Below are 17,926 nucleotides of genomic sequence, written 5' to 3'. Positions count from 1 at the left end.
CATCATGACTCGAGAAATCGGGTCGTGACAGCCTTGTCCCTAAGGCAAGAGTAATAGAACATCTAATAAATCAAGACATAATATGGTAGTGTCAAGTCTTGTCCATGGGGCTTAACTTGTTTGGAAGTTCTTGGGCTAACAAGTCTTACCTCTAGGGCAATAGTTATAGAGTATCTTATAAATTAAGACACAATGTGATATTCCCAAGTTTTGCCCTTGGGGTTTAACTTGTTGGTTGAATGTCCTTGGGCTAAGAGGCAAGAGTTATAGAGCATATGATGAATCAAGACACAATGAAGTAGTATCAAGTCTTACTCGTGGGGTATAACTTGTGAAGTTCTTGGTCTAAGTCTTTCCTCTAAGACAAGACTTATAGAGCATCTCATAAATCAAGACACAATAAGACATTAACAAATGTTGCACGTAGGATGTAACTTGTTCTTTGAAAGTCTTTGGGCTAAGTAATGCCTCTACGGCAAGAGTTATAGAGTATCTTATGAAATTTCAAACCATATTATATATTCCTTGAGACTAGAGATAAATTGTATTTAAAAGAAGTACAAAATGTATAAATAAATAATTTTTTATTTCCATACTTAAAAAAATAAAAAGAAAGAAAACACGACTAGAAAGGAAAAAAATAGATGGTCAATCAGAAATTATTATGTTTGCGATTCTTCATCCACTAATGGATAAAATGCTCCAGTTTTCCATTCTCATATGAGGCCGGATAGTGGATTGGGAACAGAACCATAAATGAGAAAAAGGGGGAATGCCATTCCATTCTTAACATCTTTTGCAACCTTTCTTTCACAGCGGGAGAGAAAGTTTCCAGGTTGGATTTTTGTAGATCAAATAGTACTAGTTAGGTAGATAGAGGTGGTGAAATCTAACCTTTGCATTGATCTTCTTTAGCAGAGCTGCCTGGTGATCCCTAGGTTGCAGCACGTCCGGTCGTTAACTCCTCGCGCCGCTGCCGCCATTCCTAAAACAAAAAAATAGAAGGAAAAGAAAAAAAAAAGGAAAAAAGAGAAAAAAAAAAAAGAATAAGAAGGAAAAGAAAAAAAAAACGTAAGAAAAAAGAAAGATAAAAAAGAAGGAAAAGAAAAATATTTAAAAAAAAAAAAAGAAAAAAGACAAAATCGACAAAAAAAAATATTCCCTCCTTTCACAAAAAATGACCTAGTTTGACTTGACACGGAGTTTAAGAAAATAAAGAAGACTTTTAAATCTTGTGGTCCTAAATTAAAATTATGTCAAATGTATAAAATTGTCATTTAACCTTGTGACATTAAATATGTCACGTGAAAAGCTGAAATTAAAATGTTACCAAAAAAATAAAGAGGTCATTCTTTTTAAAACAAACTAAAAAGGAAATGAGATCATTATTTTTTAAACGGAAGGAGTATATCTTTTTGTTCCGTTAGTTATCAAAATACAACTATTTCCTTTATTTTGTTAGGTTTGGAGAATAATTATGTCTAAAGAATTTTATTTAAATGAATGAACACTATTTTTGCCAGACTTTTCTTATAGGACAAAATATCCACCACCTGATCATTCAATAAGATATCATTTATCTCCCCTATCATATATCTTAGGATTCCTAAATCTTTAAATAAGATTTTCTCTAACCATATATTTTAAAATTTCTTAATTTAGACTGTCATGAAAATATTAAACAATAATTTGATAAATGACAATTTATGGTAGAATATTTTAAAATGAAGTGCAAATTTAAATAATTGGTTTGGTTAAAAAAAAATTCAATTATATTTTGCTTAAAACGAAAATCAAATCAAATCAAACAAAACAAAAGGAACAACTTATCTATGATCAAATATTTTAATGAAGTGCAAATTTAAACAATTGGTTTGGTTAAAAAAAAAATCGATTATATTTTGCTTAAAACCAAAAACCAAAAACCAAAAGCAAACCAAGCAAAACAAAAAGAACAATTAAATTGGATTTTCATTGATTCTCTGCCCATCATGTTTACAAAATAAGTAAATAACACTGAAGAGACAGACAGAAGAAGTGTAAGAATATTAAGTGACCTTTCAATTCTCATGTATATGAATCCTCAGCCTCAAACAACCTGCACTCTACTGTACATACCAAATACAATGTGATTACTAACAACAGCCCTCAAGGTACATATACAAGTCCAACTTTTGAGTAATGACACAGTTCAAGCTTTAGCTTTAGAGGGAGTTGCTATCAAATGATGCAAAGTTGACGCCTGGATAACAGTGCTAGGACTAGTATCTCTACTCCGTGTTGGCACAGATTGCCTAACACCTATGTTTTTGTCAATCCCACTTCTTACAACATGTATCCAAGACCGTGGAAGGCTTCTCACCAACCGTGTTGAAGCTACCAGCAGAATCACACCAACAATGATGCACATCCTGTACACAAACATCTCAACATCAACAGCATTTCTTTTGGTACAGCAAAAGATCTCCAATTCCCTTATAAATGTAGGAATCCCAGGAAGACGACCAAGGCATTTAAATAACAGCCATATAAACCATGAATACAAAAGACGGAACACTCTAATTTAACATGGTGAACTGATGTGCACTTATTTCCAAAGAAGGAAAAAAAAAATCAGCTCTTTAGTTCAAAACATCTTTTAATGCACTAGTAATATGATGGCACTTATGGACATTCCGAACAATAGAACAATATCAAGTTTCTAAAGAAACAACTTACAAACAAACTTTCTGTGATTAAAAGTTACAGATGACCCGCATTGATTCTTTCAAATGCAAACGTTTTTCTCATTAAAATTTTAGAATTTAAAGGTAATATTAGGTTTACATATCCCACCAGGACACTAAAAGATACATGTTTTCAACATTTCTCTTAAAACTATCTTCTTAATAAACATGTAAGGTGAAAACAAGTCATCCCATTTTTCTTTTTTGATAACACTGGTGTTGAGGCCAACTAGTGCACTTAAAAAATTCCACAAAGTACATGCTAACTCCCACTGACAAAGGCAGTGGCGTAGCAAGGAATTTCATCAAGGACGTTCAAACTTTTGAAAGATGTCAATTAAAGTTTTTGATGCACGTGCACCAAAAGTTGTAAATCAAACAGCACAATATTTAACTAAACCATAATAAGAATTGTAACAGAAACACAATTTTATAAAATCAAGACTAACATAAAGAAGTCAACAAAAGAAATCCTATTAGTAAAAGACAAAGTATATTCGTTTCTCTTGATGAGGTTTCATCTCTTAAAATATTTTTATAATACTCACTAAAAATAACACGAAATAATTTTCTTTCTACACAAGGCACTGCCCCATCTTAAACTTCATCATCCATTTGATTCTGCAGGTTTACTGTTACATTTTCTTTTGTAGAGTTTGACTTTTAAATTTTCAGAATTGTTTAGTAAACAATTTTCAATTAAAAACTACTTCTAACATTGCATGTTTACTTTTTACACAAGTTTTAGAGGTATTTTGTAAGAATAATTGAAAAATGTAGTTAATATATATTGAAGAACTTTATATTTTGTCCCCCAAGGCCTTAGCTCGAGTGGCAAAGCTTAGGTCGCAGGTTCAAGCCCCACACTACGCAAAGTGAAGCCTAGTATTTAAATGGAGAAGGGTAGAGGGGCGAACCCATTATCTACCAAGTTTAGAAGGTTCTATTGGTCCAAAGGGTGTGTCACATACGGATTTCTTGGTTATCAAAAAAAAAAGAACTTTATATTTTGAATGGTAAAAATTGAATTTTATGGAGTAATAGTTATTACCACCAGTTACTAGTGCATCAGAAGTAATAATCTTGTGAATTCATTGACTGTTATAGCTGATTGATTAATTAGAACTGATTTTTTGAAGTCTTTTGCATGAGATAATGAGAAGAAAACGCTAGATGATAATCACTATCAGTTTGGACAAAAATCTCTAAAATGATATGATTATTGGAAAAGAATTTGCACAGTTATTTTCAACCTGGTCCTTATTTAATTAAAATTTGTATTGATTAGATTAAAAATAAAAGGGAGCTACAGTGCAGAGTGAAAAACTATCATCCATCGGAAGATTGAATGATTTTTCAATTCGATCCATGTATGTAATAAAATAGAGTACCTTATTTCTTTTTATCTTTTCCGGCAATTGTAACTTTTATGTTTGTAAACTGAATATTTTGTGATTAGCTATTTGAAAACATAATTATGTGATTTGGTGAAAAGAAATTCATAATCATATAAACATTTATGAAATTACCCTTTACAAGAATAAACCATCCAGTAAATCAACTTTTCAGTTATTCCCGCAGCACAGTACACTAAGTACCATTGAACCAACTACCAAGCATTAAATGAAGAAGATAAATGCATGCATGAATATAAGAAGAAAAGGGTGCGAAAAACAAAATTCAAAACAAAAAAAAAAACTAATCTAAAAAACCACCATAGTTAGAGTTTATATAATATCTCCATTGCGGATTGTCGTTTGAAGAATAAATTAACGCTTATACTATATATATACATTATCCTTTAATGCATAATTTTGCACGTAGAAGGTAAAAGAGTGAAAGACGTAGACATGAGGGTAAGTAGGTGAAGTGTAATAGAAGTGAGACGATGCACTACATTTTTCAAAAAGAAAGGTCTCCCTCACATGCCAAGTCATATGTGTCCCTCACCCACCATAAAAAATTTCGCATCTATGAGTTATGTCAAGGGTTGCTCCGACTCGGGTGCAGGTGTCCGACACGGGTGCGGTTCCGCATGTCGAATCCTTCATGATCTAAGATTCGGGGATATGGATCTAGATACAGACACGGGTCCGGGGACTCGGCAAAAATACAAATTAAAAATCTAAAAATATACATAAATATGAGACATTGTGGAAAACTTATAATGTACCGTCGAAGGGACCTGGTCTAATTTTGATTAAATAATACCTAATTTAAATCAAAAAAAAATTTCATTTAAATAATACTCTAATTTTGATTTTATTTTTGACAAGAAGACACCAAGGGAACTAGTCTCACGCATGTTATGGACCATTATCCATGTCCAAATATTCAGCCAAATTTAGCCCAACGTTCAAAACCAAATCTAACCCAAAACCATGACTGACTCGGCCCACACCCTATTTCTCCAAACCCCCACGTTCCGCTCTTCTCCATTCACGCATAGAACAAAGTAGCCAGAGAAACAAAAAGATGAACCCTAGTTCAGTTCCAAAACGGCACCACAACTATTCTCTCTCACAAATTCATACACCAATGTGTGCTTAGCACGAGAGCTTTGGTACCACACGAAGATTCTAGAAACTCCTCGATGGTATATTACTCTAATTTATCAAGAAAAAACTTTCGAAGTATACAAAGGACTAGTATAAATCACTATATACCAGAAAAATTGAAGGTATTTGTTCGATTGTCAAAAAATTAAAGGTATTTGTTTCCGATCTATTCAAATATTTACTTTGAGATATCAAAATTTTAATTTCCTTCTCTAAATTGTTGGTCAACACACGCAATCTTGTTTGACCAGATCCGACACAGATCTCACACCCTTACTCGTGTCAGTGTCGCGTCGACACGGGTGTGGCACCGATTTTGGCGAGTCCAAGTAACTTAGGTCAAGGTAATTCAAAATGTGATATCCCACTATTTCAATTTGTTTGTCTTAGTTTGACTCGACACGGAATTTAAAAAAATAAAGAAGACTTCGAATTATGTGATCTTAAATTAAAGATCTACGTAATGTAACAAAATACCCTTTGAATTTTGTGGTGTTAAATATGTCATGTAGGATGTTTCGTGTAAGGAGTTACTAAATATAGTAACATTCTTTTTTAAATAGACTAATGAAATTTAAGACAAACAAATTGAAACGGAGGAAGTACTAGATACTTGATAGGTGATATTTGACCTATACACTTGCCTAAGGTGACATTTGACCTATATATACACGATATAATTTTTCTAGTAAGGGTGTTCGCTTAACCACCCTTGGGATAATGTAGCTATGCCACTAGGCACATCCAACAAGGCTTGAACAAATGGAGAAAAAATCACCTAGTGTTTTTGCCTGCACTCAAATTTGAATCCTAGACCTCACGATTCTCAACCTACTTTGTTAACCACTAGGCCACATCCTTTAAATGCAACAAGACATTCAACTGGAGGGACTAGTATGTGTCATCATAAAGATAAGATCAGTAAAGTTTTGAAACCCACTTGTCATCCAAGTAGAGAGGGGAAAAAAGGCTCTCATAAAGATGCATAAGGAAGTTCAGCAAGAACTAATGAATCTTCCTATATATCCCGAGTAAGTAATTCAGTTTTGAAAAACCATTTTTCATGGGATCAGGAGACAAAAGACAGAGAGGGCCTTGCCTCTATTGTAACAAAGAAGCTTGACGAGCAAAATAGATGGTAATAAGTCCAAAGGTAAATGGTAAAAAGGCAAAGAAAATGAACATGTCATGCATACCATCCAAGCAAGAGCCAGAGACGAGATGTTGGTGCTGAAGGCAAGCGTTCACCCAAAGCAATCATACCAGCAAAGACACCAGTTACGATAGATGCAACAGCCGCACATGTGGATATTACAATTGCCCTTCCATGCTTCAAGCCACGTGTCTGTTTGGAAGAATAGAAGTACTTAGTGAAAACCATTCATAACATAGACAGGATGATAGTTCTCTCTTTGAAGGGAAAACGAATTTTAAGTTAGATTATAGTGGTTTCATGACCTCATCTATGTTTGCTAGTCAACATGATGTCGACCAAAATCAGACAAGGGAAGAACGTATTTGATCATGATTATGCTATGTTTGGAGTCACAATATCATAATGTTGATATACACCGGTAAGTGGTTATAGCAGATATAAACAATGTTGATTACAAGGAGTACCTGACATATAAAACCAGAAGCACTACAACAAATGCTTATTGAAATACAAATCGGCACCAACAACTTGGAAAATCCCTGCTCCAAGAATAAAAATCCCATCTTTGATATCACAGATGAAATCCTGTAATAACCATATTATAGAGTCATTATCTGTTTTATGACGGGAGGGTATCTACATCTAAATAAACCACCAACACATTGAGATTGAAAATAAACAACCAACACATGACATAGGAACTTTATGACCTTTGCAAGCATTTACTATATCAAGACCAAATGAAATTTACTCAATGCAATCAAACATACATGTTCATTAATATGATTGCAGTAGTTGTTATTAACAACCCAGCTATAAGAAAAATAATCAAGCAACAAAAAGAACTGTTGACAGTTGTTAATTCTGCATTATGAGATTTTAAATAATAAATAATATCTAGGCGTTTCAAGAGAATGTAAAGAACAGAATGATAGATCCAGATGGTATACAATAGTATTAAATCCGTTGGTTGAAGTGGAGAAGTGCTATCAAGGTGTTATGTGGTAGAAAGATGCCTACCAAAAGGAAAGTTTTACAGAACTACAAGACTGACAATGTTATATGGAAGCGAAAGTTGGGCTACTAAAAGTCCAAGATGAGTGTTGCAGATGCTAAGATGATCGCTGTCATACCAAATTACATAACATTAAAAATGGCCACATTCGCCAATGCCTACCAAAAGGTAAGTTTTACAGAACTATAAGACTGACAATGTTATATGGAAGCCAAAGTTGGGCTACTAAAAGTCCAAGATGAGTGTTGCAGATGCTAAGATGATGCGTTGTCATACCAAATTACATAATATTAAAAATGGCCACATTCGCCAAAAAGTGTAAGTAGCATGCATTGAGGATAAGATGCAAGTAGATTGCTTGAGATGGTTTTGGATATGTCTTGTGTCGACATTCAGATGCACCAGCCTGTATGTGTGAAACTTGTTAGAGTGGGTAAAAGTCTCACATTGGTTGGGGAATGGACTGGTGGTCTCCTTATATGGACTTGGACAATCCTCCCCTCATGAGCTAGCTTTTGAGTTGAATTAGGCCTAATGTCATATCTTTACATGGTATGAGAGTCAGGTCCATCCCCATTTGGGCTCCCGGTCCACACTCCAATTGGGCCTAGGCTTGAAGGGGGTGTTAGAGTGGGTAAAAGTCCCACATTGGTTGGGAAATGGACTGGTGGTCTCCTTATATGGACTTGAGCAATGCTCCCCTCATGAGCTAGTTTTTGGGGTTGAGTTAGGCCTAGGTGCCTTATCTTTACAAAACTGTTGTAATTGAAGGTGTTAAAAAGGGACCGGGTAGACCTAAAATCACATGGAATGAATTTGTCTTGAAGGATCTATAAATCCTTGGTATCAATGCAGACTTAGCTAAACATACGATACAATGGAAGAAAAAAAAAGATATATGCAATATATACTAGTTGAGGATAAGTTTTAGACTTATTAGGGAACTTCTAATATTAATATTGTTATATTATTTAACTTAATTTTTTTACTTTTATTTTAATTTAATATGATGATATGAAATGAGCTTAAAGAAGTAGGGAATCGTATAGCCAATCCCAACTTGTTTGGGACTGAGGCATAGTTGTTGTAAATATTATCTAATACAAGCCTACTCGTTCTGATTATTGGACTTTACAGTGATATAAGGGGTCTGGTACTATTCCACTCACTTAGCATGCATCAATACAAAGTTTCATCTATAGATGCGACTGTCATTAGAGGGTAATTTAGTGTATGAGGTTTGTGCATTTTAGGCTCTGCTGCATCTTAGGTCAATATACAAGAAATAAGCTGCTCCTGTTATCATAACAAGCAAAAGATAAGTCTAAGAGAAGAAGTATACCCAAACAAAATTCCAGATTCCAGTCCATAAATAATTTCCTCGATAACTTCATATTGCATCTGCATTGGGGGAAAATTTGCATATGGCATCAGGCATGTTCAAGAGCATCGTATGTAAGAACTCAGTGGAAAACTCATACCAGCTCTTGTTCTCTTCGCTGGCGTCTATAAATTCGAAGCCATCCATTAAGGAGTACCTATATCCATTGAACAGTATTAGATCTCGGAATTCAAAAGGTACAAAAACATTTAAATACCCCTTCAGTCCTAATGGCTCAAAATTATATGTGGATATTTCATAAAAAGAACAGTACAAGTACAAATCAATCCAAAAGTATTGCACACAACCCAAGAAGTAAGAACCTTGCAGTACAGTGAATATTTACTTAAATGAAGAAAGTTATTACGCAGTGCAGTGGCCAGTGGCCAGTGGCCAGTGGCCAGTGGGCAAATCTAGTTAAATGTTCTCTTCTAAAGGTATTAGACAAATGAGCCTGTAACAGTTGGTCAGCAACAGTGGTCCCCAACAAGAGCACTAACAGACAGCACCAAGCAGTCCCTTCACCAAATACATGCTCATGTAGGACAAGTTATCCAGGAAACTGACAGCAAAATATGTTTTGTATTGTATACAAATGTTGGTAACCTGTGTCCCTAAAATAGGCATATGCTGGAAAAACTATCAGAATGTTTAAGAGGACACGACTGGTCCTAAATTTGTTATGACAATCTATATCAGTGGCATAAAACTCTAGAGAGCATGACTTCTTGGATCAACTTTACCAATGTCTAGGACGTTTGTAAAGAAAAAGGACCGTCACTAAACTTGCACAAACTAAAGTTATGTTTGGGATTGAGTTCTGCAGAGAGTTACATAAGGACTTGGATGACTTTCTGACATTCTTCAGGTTTCAAGTAAATGATTATGAGATCTAAGCGACCACTTCTGGTTGAAGGGTAAAAAACAGTACATGAAAAAGAAAGATAAGAAAGAAGAAGGGAAGATGGAAATTAAGAAAAAAGCAAGCAGATGCCAATTATAGACGTCGAAATACACCTTAACCTGATTAGCCACCAAAGTTATTAGTGATGAGATGTTACTCTCTTCATAAATATAGGGCTACAATAAAAATCTAGGACTCGAAGTGTTCTCCCTGTCCCATTTATTAGACCCTTTTTTAGGTGCCTACTTACTATAAGTGTTCTTGGTTAAGGAAAACACGTGTTTAAAGGACTGATTCTATAAGTAGGACAGAGGTCTTTTCATAAATTAACAATATAGGAACCGATATACAAAAGGAACTCAGCACCTAATCACTCCAAACATAAATGATATAGCACCAGGGAAAACCTTCTGAAGCAACTAACTTAGAGTGTGCTTGTATTGCGCATAGAATAAGATACCTACAAACAAGATTGCAACAGCACATGCCAGCCATGGTAGGTGAAAAATTGAGATAGCAGAAGCCTGCTGCTCCTCCCCTCCAGCACCAACAGCTGAACAGATAAAAGAGAAGTGGTAAGTTAAAGTTTGTCAGATATTCACATCCCAATGAAATATGTCAGGAAATAGGGTATAAGGTTCCATAAGAAAAGAGAAGTGGTAAGTTACAGAACAATTGATTCCATAGGCAACTAATTTCTTTTGGCAGTCAGGAAACTGATCTTGTACAATCACTATAGAGAAAAAATATACAAATAGTTCCTTAAGTTAGCTGTAGAAGTATTTTGGTTCTCTCTCTCTCTCTCTCTCTCTCTCTCTCTCTCTCTATCTATCTATCTATATATATATATAACATCCTTTAAGTTTATATAAGTGGACAAGTTTGATCCTTCGCTAAACAAAACCCTTGAAAACTAACAAACAAGAATTTTATCTAATGGCTGGAAACAACAGTAATAGAAAGAAGGAAAAGGGCACACTTACTTCCCTAAATCTCTATTCAGATGTGAAAATAAAAATGCTCCAACTCTTGGCTTTTGGCACCAAAACCATTCATTCAAATTCAAAGTGAAGAATTTTGAGAAGAAAGTCCTCTCGTATTCAGTATATCCGTACGAACGATGAGCTAGAGTATTACAACAAGTCCTATCTCTAATTTAGGAAAGACAGTCGATGCTAATTACAATTAACAAAAATAAAACAGATGAAGAACTCTCATAATTAAGCTAACAGATAAAATCCCCTATAATCAAGCTAATCAAATAACCTAAAATTCCTTCCCAGAGCCTTAATTAGAGGAATTACTACCATATGTGATATGGAATCTTTGTCAGAATCGGAACCATAACAATCATATTAATGCTAGCCAAACCTTGCCTTTAACTACTGTGCTGAATGATGCAAAATATAAGGTTTAACGGCAAAAGAGGCTAAAAAGAATGCTAAGTTTGCTGTCCAAGTATCCTGGCATAAACCAGTCCCAGGCTGGTATAAGCTAAATGTGGATGCTAAGCTTCAATCAGTCAAAGATGCTTATTTGTAATGGAGGACTTATTTACAAATTGCAGTGAAACAGGGATTATTGGATTCCAAAGGGTGGGAATGCATATTCACCCCCTACAAGCTGAATTGCTGGCACTAAAAGAAGGTTTGGTGATGGCAAAATTATATAACCTCACACCATTTGAAAATTGAAACTGATTCCACAGAGGTAATTAAATATATTGACCAAAACAACACTGCCTATTATCCATGAACGCAGGTTGTTAATGCTGCAGTTAATGATCCCAGGGATCAGGCATAACTTTCTTCAAGGAAATGAAGTAGCCCATGAGCTTGCAAAGGAAGATCTCACCCAGTCCACTATAAATAAAGTTATGTATTATGCGCGACCTCCATATTTTGCTGAAGAAAAACTAGAAGTTGACCGCAGAGGAGGAAACCGTTTTGTTTAATATGTTAATGTAAATACTAGTATCCAAGCCAACTATGACAATCTTAATGTCCTAAGAGACATCTACAGAATGATTATATAGGGTTTTAGTACTGTTGAACGACAAACTATAATATTTTGCATGATTAAGTATTAAGGGAAAAGGGTCTAATATACCCCTCAACTTTGTCATTTAGAGCTGATATACCCCTCGTTATGAAAGTGGCTCATATATACCCCTACTTATATACAAATGGTTCACATATACCCTTTTCCTCTAACGGAAATGAGAAAAATTAATTTTAGTTTAATTTTTTATTATTTTTTTTAAAAATAAATATAATCCCATATGAGTATATTTAATCCTCCTCAAACATAATTTTTTTGACTTTTTTTTGTTTCAATCACTAATTTAGATTTATTATTTTGATGGTCAAATTTATTTATGTTTCACTTGTAAAGCTTATTATAGATGACCAAATTTTTTTCTTCAAATACAAAAATTAAATTACAATATAGACAAAAAAATAGTTTTAAATTTTTTTTTTAAAATAAAATAAAAATAAGAAACTCAAATAATTATAATCAAAGAAGTCAAAAAATAATTTATGTATGAAAAAGATTAAAATATACCTTGAACTTTGCTAGAAGAATCATATAAACCCTCAATAATTTTCAGAAAATTAAAAATAATATAAATTTAAAACTAATTTTTTACTGTTATAAATTTTAAAAATAATTTATATAAATTTAAAACTAATTTTTTCACTTCCGTTAAATGAAGGGTATATGTGAGCTCATTTTGTAACGGTAGGAGTATATGTGAGCCGTTTGTATAACGGTAAGGGTATATATGAGCCACTTTGATAACAAGGGGTATATCAGCTCCAAATGGCAAAGTTGAAGGGTATATCAGGCCCTTTTCCCAAGTATTAATAAAGATATCCTTATTACTCAAAAATAAAAAGTGCATCAAATAATCAACACAAACAATTATATCTCTGTTCATGAAAAGTAGTGGAAGAGAATCAATTCCATGTTATGGTGAGAAAATCTATATTTGCTTTGTACTAGACAAGGCTGAAACACAATTCTTCTTTTATTTTGCTTGCTTTTATTTTTTTAATTCTATTTTCACCAAAGAAAAAATGAAGCTTCTACGATCATATTTGTGTTTATTTTTGTTTTTTCAACGAAGATATACGGGGCAGGGTGGGAGTGGCATTCATGGTGGACGAGATGCGGGAAGCGAGGTTGAGATAGTTTGGGATGTGAAGAGGAGGAGCATAACCAGTGAGGAGGTGTGAGAGGTTGGCAGTATTCGGTCTAAGGAGAGGGAGAGGGAGACTATGGAGGGGAGAGGTGATTAGACAGGAAATGGCACATCTTCAGCTCACCAAGGACATGACCCTAGATAGAAGAGCATGGAGGCCGAGGATTAGGGTAGGCAGTTAGTAGGTAGTCGAGATTCCTCTCGTCCTAGTGGTAGTACATGGTTCTTGTTTGGAGAACCTTCCAGCTTCCTTACCAGTATTTTATTATTATAATAGCATTAATCATTCTTCAAATTTACTACTTTTGTTGTTTTGTTTACTTTAGTTATCTTTACTATTTCTGCTCTCCATACTTCTATTTCTTCAATGTTTATTTATGAAGACTTTAATTTCTTTAATGTTTTCATTAAAGCTTTTTTCATCCTCCCTTTTTTCAAACATGTTCTGTAAAACGATTTGTTTGAGCCAAGGATATATCGGAAACAACCTCTTTACCCCACTGGTTAGGCCTGCGTACACCTCACCCTCCTCAGACCCCACTTGTGACCACACTGCGAATGATGTTGTTGCTTACTTTTTAATTATTTTAGTATGCTCTTTATTACATTTAAGTCCTCTATAGAAAATATATGGGATTTGAAACAATTTTTTCTTCCATCAAACGTGAATTCTTTGATTATCTTATCCATCCAGAGACTAGCTGATCATTAAATCCCTCGACCCCTAACCACCAAATTTCAAATATAAAAGAAGCTCTATTGTTCCCAGTTTCCACACCTAAAAAAAGTAGTGGGTTGTGATCTGAAATTCACCCTAGGCAATATCCTTTGTTATGTGCTCCTAGAAGTTTCCTCATTCAACTGAAAATAAGAATCTGTCAAGCCTAGCTGCACTGTAGTGATTGAGCTCTCACAACCAGGTAAATCTGCCCCTATACAATGGTGGATCGAATAGCTCCATGTCTTCTATCCAGTCTGAGAACTCAGTCATTGAATTAGTGATACATTTCCTTCTTTCATACAGAAACCTGTTAGTGTTGAAATCACCACAGAATATTCATGGACCCTCACATAAACCCCTGAATGATGAAATCTTCTCCTAGATTAATTTCCTTGCCCTTCTGGTGTATGGTGCATACACTTCTGTTAGAGACCACTTAAAAGATTGTTACACTGATTCAAAACTATAGGCAATTCAATAACAGCCTATTGCAATCAGTTCCTCTTCCACATTTTTCTGTCCCATAGCATTAGAATTCTACTACTGCTACCTTCAGCTTCAAGATATCCACATCTCATCATCTACATGCCCATAGTTGCCATAATATCCACATCCTTTTCTAATTTTGTTTCCCGACAACAATACAGGTCTGCTCTCCATTTCTCAATTAGACTCTTAACGAGATTCCTTTTAGAAATCATGTTAAGTCCCTTGACATTCCATGATATTAATTTGACCTTCATTGATAAGTTGACAGTGGATTTTCCCCCCTTCTTCTTACTACTTCCACCTCTTCATTACTTTCCACTAGTTGCTCCTCACTTTTCTTTCTTTCTTCTAGCTTCATATAGAGAGCCAGAGCTCTTTCCACATCCCACAAAAGCAGTATTATATTGATAATTCTATTCCTGGAAACAGGAGTAAACCTGAGTCTATATAGCCACTCATTCAACTAAGAAGATGATATAAACACGTTAGCCAAAGCATTATAAGGAGTTGAAAGAGTAACAAACTGATGATCTTTTTACAACCAATAAGACGTGAAGACCTTCCAGAACAATAATACACATCAATTTTGGACCAAGCAAAATTTTTAATACCGTATTTCCGAAAAACTCTCGGCTCAAGTAACGCACATCAAAGCAGATTTAAAAGGACAGATTGCTTATATGCCAAATATCAAGAGAAGCAAAGACCGAGTAATAGTAATCCTCCAACAAAACAACACTCCAACTCCTACCAGGATAACCTGACAAACCAGATATTCTAAACCTGGTGTGAGGCCGCACAATCGTCTTGTCAACTACTTCCTCCAATGGAACAATGACTAGTTCAAGTAGTTACTCTAAATAGATGAATTCCCCCCTATAAGCATAAGGCCATCTATCCAGTAACACCATGCCTAGCAATACAGAGGAAAATGAACTATTTCTTTGTCTTCCATAGCTTGTTAGTTCTTTTAACGAAATGCAAAGAATTAAGGAACTTACATTACCTATGGTGCCAATGCCCGCCAAGGTAATTCCTATCCAATCAATAGCATTCATGATCTCCTTTAGATAAAAATGGGAAAAGACTGAAAGTATAGCTAGTCCACAGCCAGAAACTGGTTGAATGACCGATACCTGGAGTATATCATTGAAATGGTGAGTGTGAAGGATTCGTCTAGCTATCAATACAAGAAAGAAACATTATGTGTGGAGTTTTCTCTATAATTGATCTACTTTCAAACTATCAAGTTCAATTCCCAAATATGCATAAAAGAGAGCTTGCTGGAAATGCACTTACTGGAGCTAGAGATAGTGCTCGCAACATCAAGACTGCTCCAAACAAATCCATAAGTAAACCAAAAATCCATGCCTTGTTGAAAGCATAAGCTTTAATCACCTGTAGACAGAGATCATGAAGCTTTCCAAGTGACGTGTTTCATAGAAGAAATGTGACGAGTTCATAAAATTAAAGGTAAGCAGGATAGCTTCATGGAGGCCAACATGATTTAACAAAGAACATAAGGGCAAGAAAGAGATGATGTCTGCATAATACTAGAGATAGCCAACAACAGGAACATTTACAGCTATTACATATACAATAATCGGCATTCACACTCGATAATGATAATGTTTTTCAGCTTTACAAAAAAATCTGACCATTGGCAAACGGTCCAAATTGAATAGCACTGTTGCCAAACAGACAGAATTGCAAAATTAGCCCCTTTTTCCTTTTATTTTTTTATTTAAAAACTAACCCCTCCCCTAATTACACATTTACCTTTAGAAAATCTATAAACAGCCGCCAACCCATGCCCCACCCCCTCTTTCTTCATTTCTTTCTTCCCACGCAGCTCTCTTACTTTCCAACATCCATCTCAATTCTCTCATTTCTCTCTTAAAGTGCTATCAACAATAAGCTCTCTTAATTTGTAATTTTATTTTTACTTACGGTTTATTTGATAAATCAAAAGTAGAAATGAGCAAGTGCATTTATCATTGTATATTTAATTTTTATTTATTTTTCTATTTTGTTAGGTTTAGTAACTAGTTTTCTTACACTAAATTTCTGATGTCCCATTCATGATCACTAATTAATTTATTAATAAAGTTTCCTTAACAACATTTTGCTAACTATATCAATTTATTTTTTTGCTAACTAATTTATTCGTATCTTATTTTTTTTAGTGATTTGAAATGTAGAGACTTTTCCTTGATCAACTTATGTCAGGAAGTTCCTCAGTTTCAATTCCCATCATCAAATACCCAAGTAGTGGCTAGTTTACTCAAATTAATTTTTTATCTTTCAAAACAGTGAAAGGAAAGCCGTCAGAGTATTTTGGGTGGGTTGTCATTAGAGAAGCATGTTTAACCCTGTGAAGAGAGATGTTAACTAATAAATGTCATCTCTGTGAAGAGGATATGGAATCAATCAATCACCTTTTTATTCATTGCAAAAGTGCCTAAGAAATTTTGGGAGCTCTTCCTAAATCTGTGTTACCTTCTGACTACAAACTAGGCAAAAGCTTTAGCAACTTAAAAAGACTACTGAAAAACTTGTTACACACATATGTTTATACCAGCAATATGAAATACCAGTTAGTTAAAAATAATTCAAATTGAAAGAGCAAAATCTTTTTCATATTAAAAGAAAGCTAGATAATTAACTTCATTGCTTGTTAATGTGTTCTACATATCCTATACAAAACACTTTATATATGTACACATAAAATCCATGTGGCAAATCCACTTTCTGTAAGGGATAAGCAATCTCTCAAATCAGAATTACATGATAAATGGTGGTCACACAAATGATATTCCAGCATCACAACACCAACAACTATACTTCAATCCTAAACAAGTCGAGTTTTAATAGACAAATCTCTAACCCCTCACCAGAAAGAAAAAAAAGGACTCCCCACCAGAAAGAAAAAAAGGACTCCCTGCAAAAACCAACTAATATAAGTGCACTAACAGATTCACATTACAACCCAAGAAACAGAAACATCACCAGACATTTGAAACACATATCCATACACAATATAGGATAACATAACCAAAAGAAAATGTACATTCATGAAAATCAATTTTGTTAAAAAAAAATAAAAAAATTGAATGGAATGACCAAAATAGAGAATTGAAAGGGGCAAGTATACCATATACCTTGAGCTTGAAAGATAAAGGAGGCAGAATGAGGGTCCCTTTCTTCTGCAGAACTTTGCCGATATTGTTACCGGCGGTGGCGGCGACGGTCAGGAAAATCGATTCCCACATCTCAGCCCCGCGATTTCCCTCTCCTGCTTGCTCTTTTTGTTTCGAGTTTTGTCAATTCCCAATAGATCTCACTTCCTCTTGATTTGGTAGCTTCAGATTTATAATTAAGACAATAAGGCCGTATTGGAACATAGCTCCTACCCTTTCTCATTTTTATTTATTTATTATAAAAAAAAAAGGTCAAATCTCCTTTAACAATGCCAAATAGAATAAAGAGAAAGGGTATAATATACCTTCAATTTTACCATTTGAAACTATATATTCTTATAGTGGTTCATATATATTTTTATCGTTATACAAATGGTTCACATATACATTTTATGTAACGGAAATAAAAAATTAATTTTAGATTTATATTTTTGACTTTTAATTTTTTTTAAATATATATATATACTTCTAGCAAAGTTCAAGATATACTTTAATCTTTTTCATACATAAATTTTTTATTTATTTATTTGATTATCATTATTTGAGTTTCTTATTTTATTTCATTTTTTTC

General features: G+C 34.2%; 1 protein-coding gene across 2 annotated transcripts; it reads right to left on the bottom strand.

Annotated features, from left to right (window-relative positions):
• Positions 1 to 2,089: 2,089 nt before the first annotated feature.
• LOC125833317 (probable magnesium transporter NIPA9) lies at positions 2,090 to 17,528 on the bottom strand. Of its 2 annotated transcripts, none has more exons than XM_049512461.1 (9): positions 17,317 to 17,528; positions 15,455 to 15,553; positions 15,162 to 15,291; positions 10,205 to 10,293; positions 8,937 to 8,993; positions 8,798 to 8,856; positions 6,905 to 7,025; positions 6,481 to 6,629; positions 2,090 to 2,411 (listed from the first exon to the last, which is right to left on the bottom strand). In XM_049512461.1, the coding sequence occupies exons 1-9, from the start codon at positions 17,425 to 17,427 to the stop codon at positions 2,192 to 2,194; spliced, it is 1,035 nt and encodes a 344-aa protein (XP_049368418.1). In that variant the 5' UTR covers positions 17,428 to 17,528; the 3' UTR covers positions 2,090 to 2,191. The 2 variants fall into 2 exon arrangements, with proteins under 2 accessions (XP_049368418.1, XP_049368419.1); XM_049512462.1 differs by having other exon boundaries at positions 15,162 to 15,296; positions 15,460 to 15,553.
• Between the last annotated feature and the right edge of the window lie 398 nt (positions 17,529 to 17,926).

Source organism: Solanum verrucosum, unplaced genomic scaffold (genome assembly GCF_900185275.1).
Source record: "Solanum verrucosum unplaced genomic scaffold, falcon-dt-bn FXZP01000274.1, whole genome shotgun sequence".
Classification (NCBI taxonomy): domain Eukaryota; kingdom Viridiplantae; phylum Streptophyta; class Magnoliopsida; order Solanales; family Solanaceae; genus Solanum; species Solanum verrucosum.
Note: the sequence above shows the minus strand (reverse complement) of the source record. Positions and strands in the feature narration are given on the sequence as shown.

Bases quoted from the DNA above. Each gene is read 5' to 3' on its own strand.
- LOC125833317 (XM_049512461.1), bottom strand. From the start codon at position 17,427: ATGTGGGAATCGATTTTCCTGACCGTCGCCGCCACCGCCGGTAACAAT. The intron at 15,292-15,454 runs GTAAGTGCATTT...GATATACTCCAG, and splicing joins GAGCACTATCTCTAGCTCCA to GTATCGGTCATTCAACCAGT. The intron at 2,412-6,480 runs GTATGCATGACA...GTTTGTGTACAG, and splicing joins CTCTGGCTCTTGCTTGGATG to GATGTGCATCATTGTTGGTG.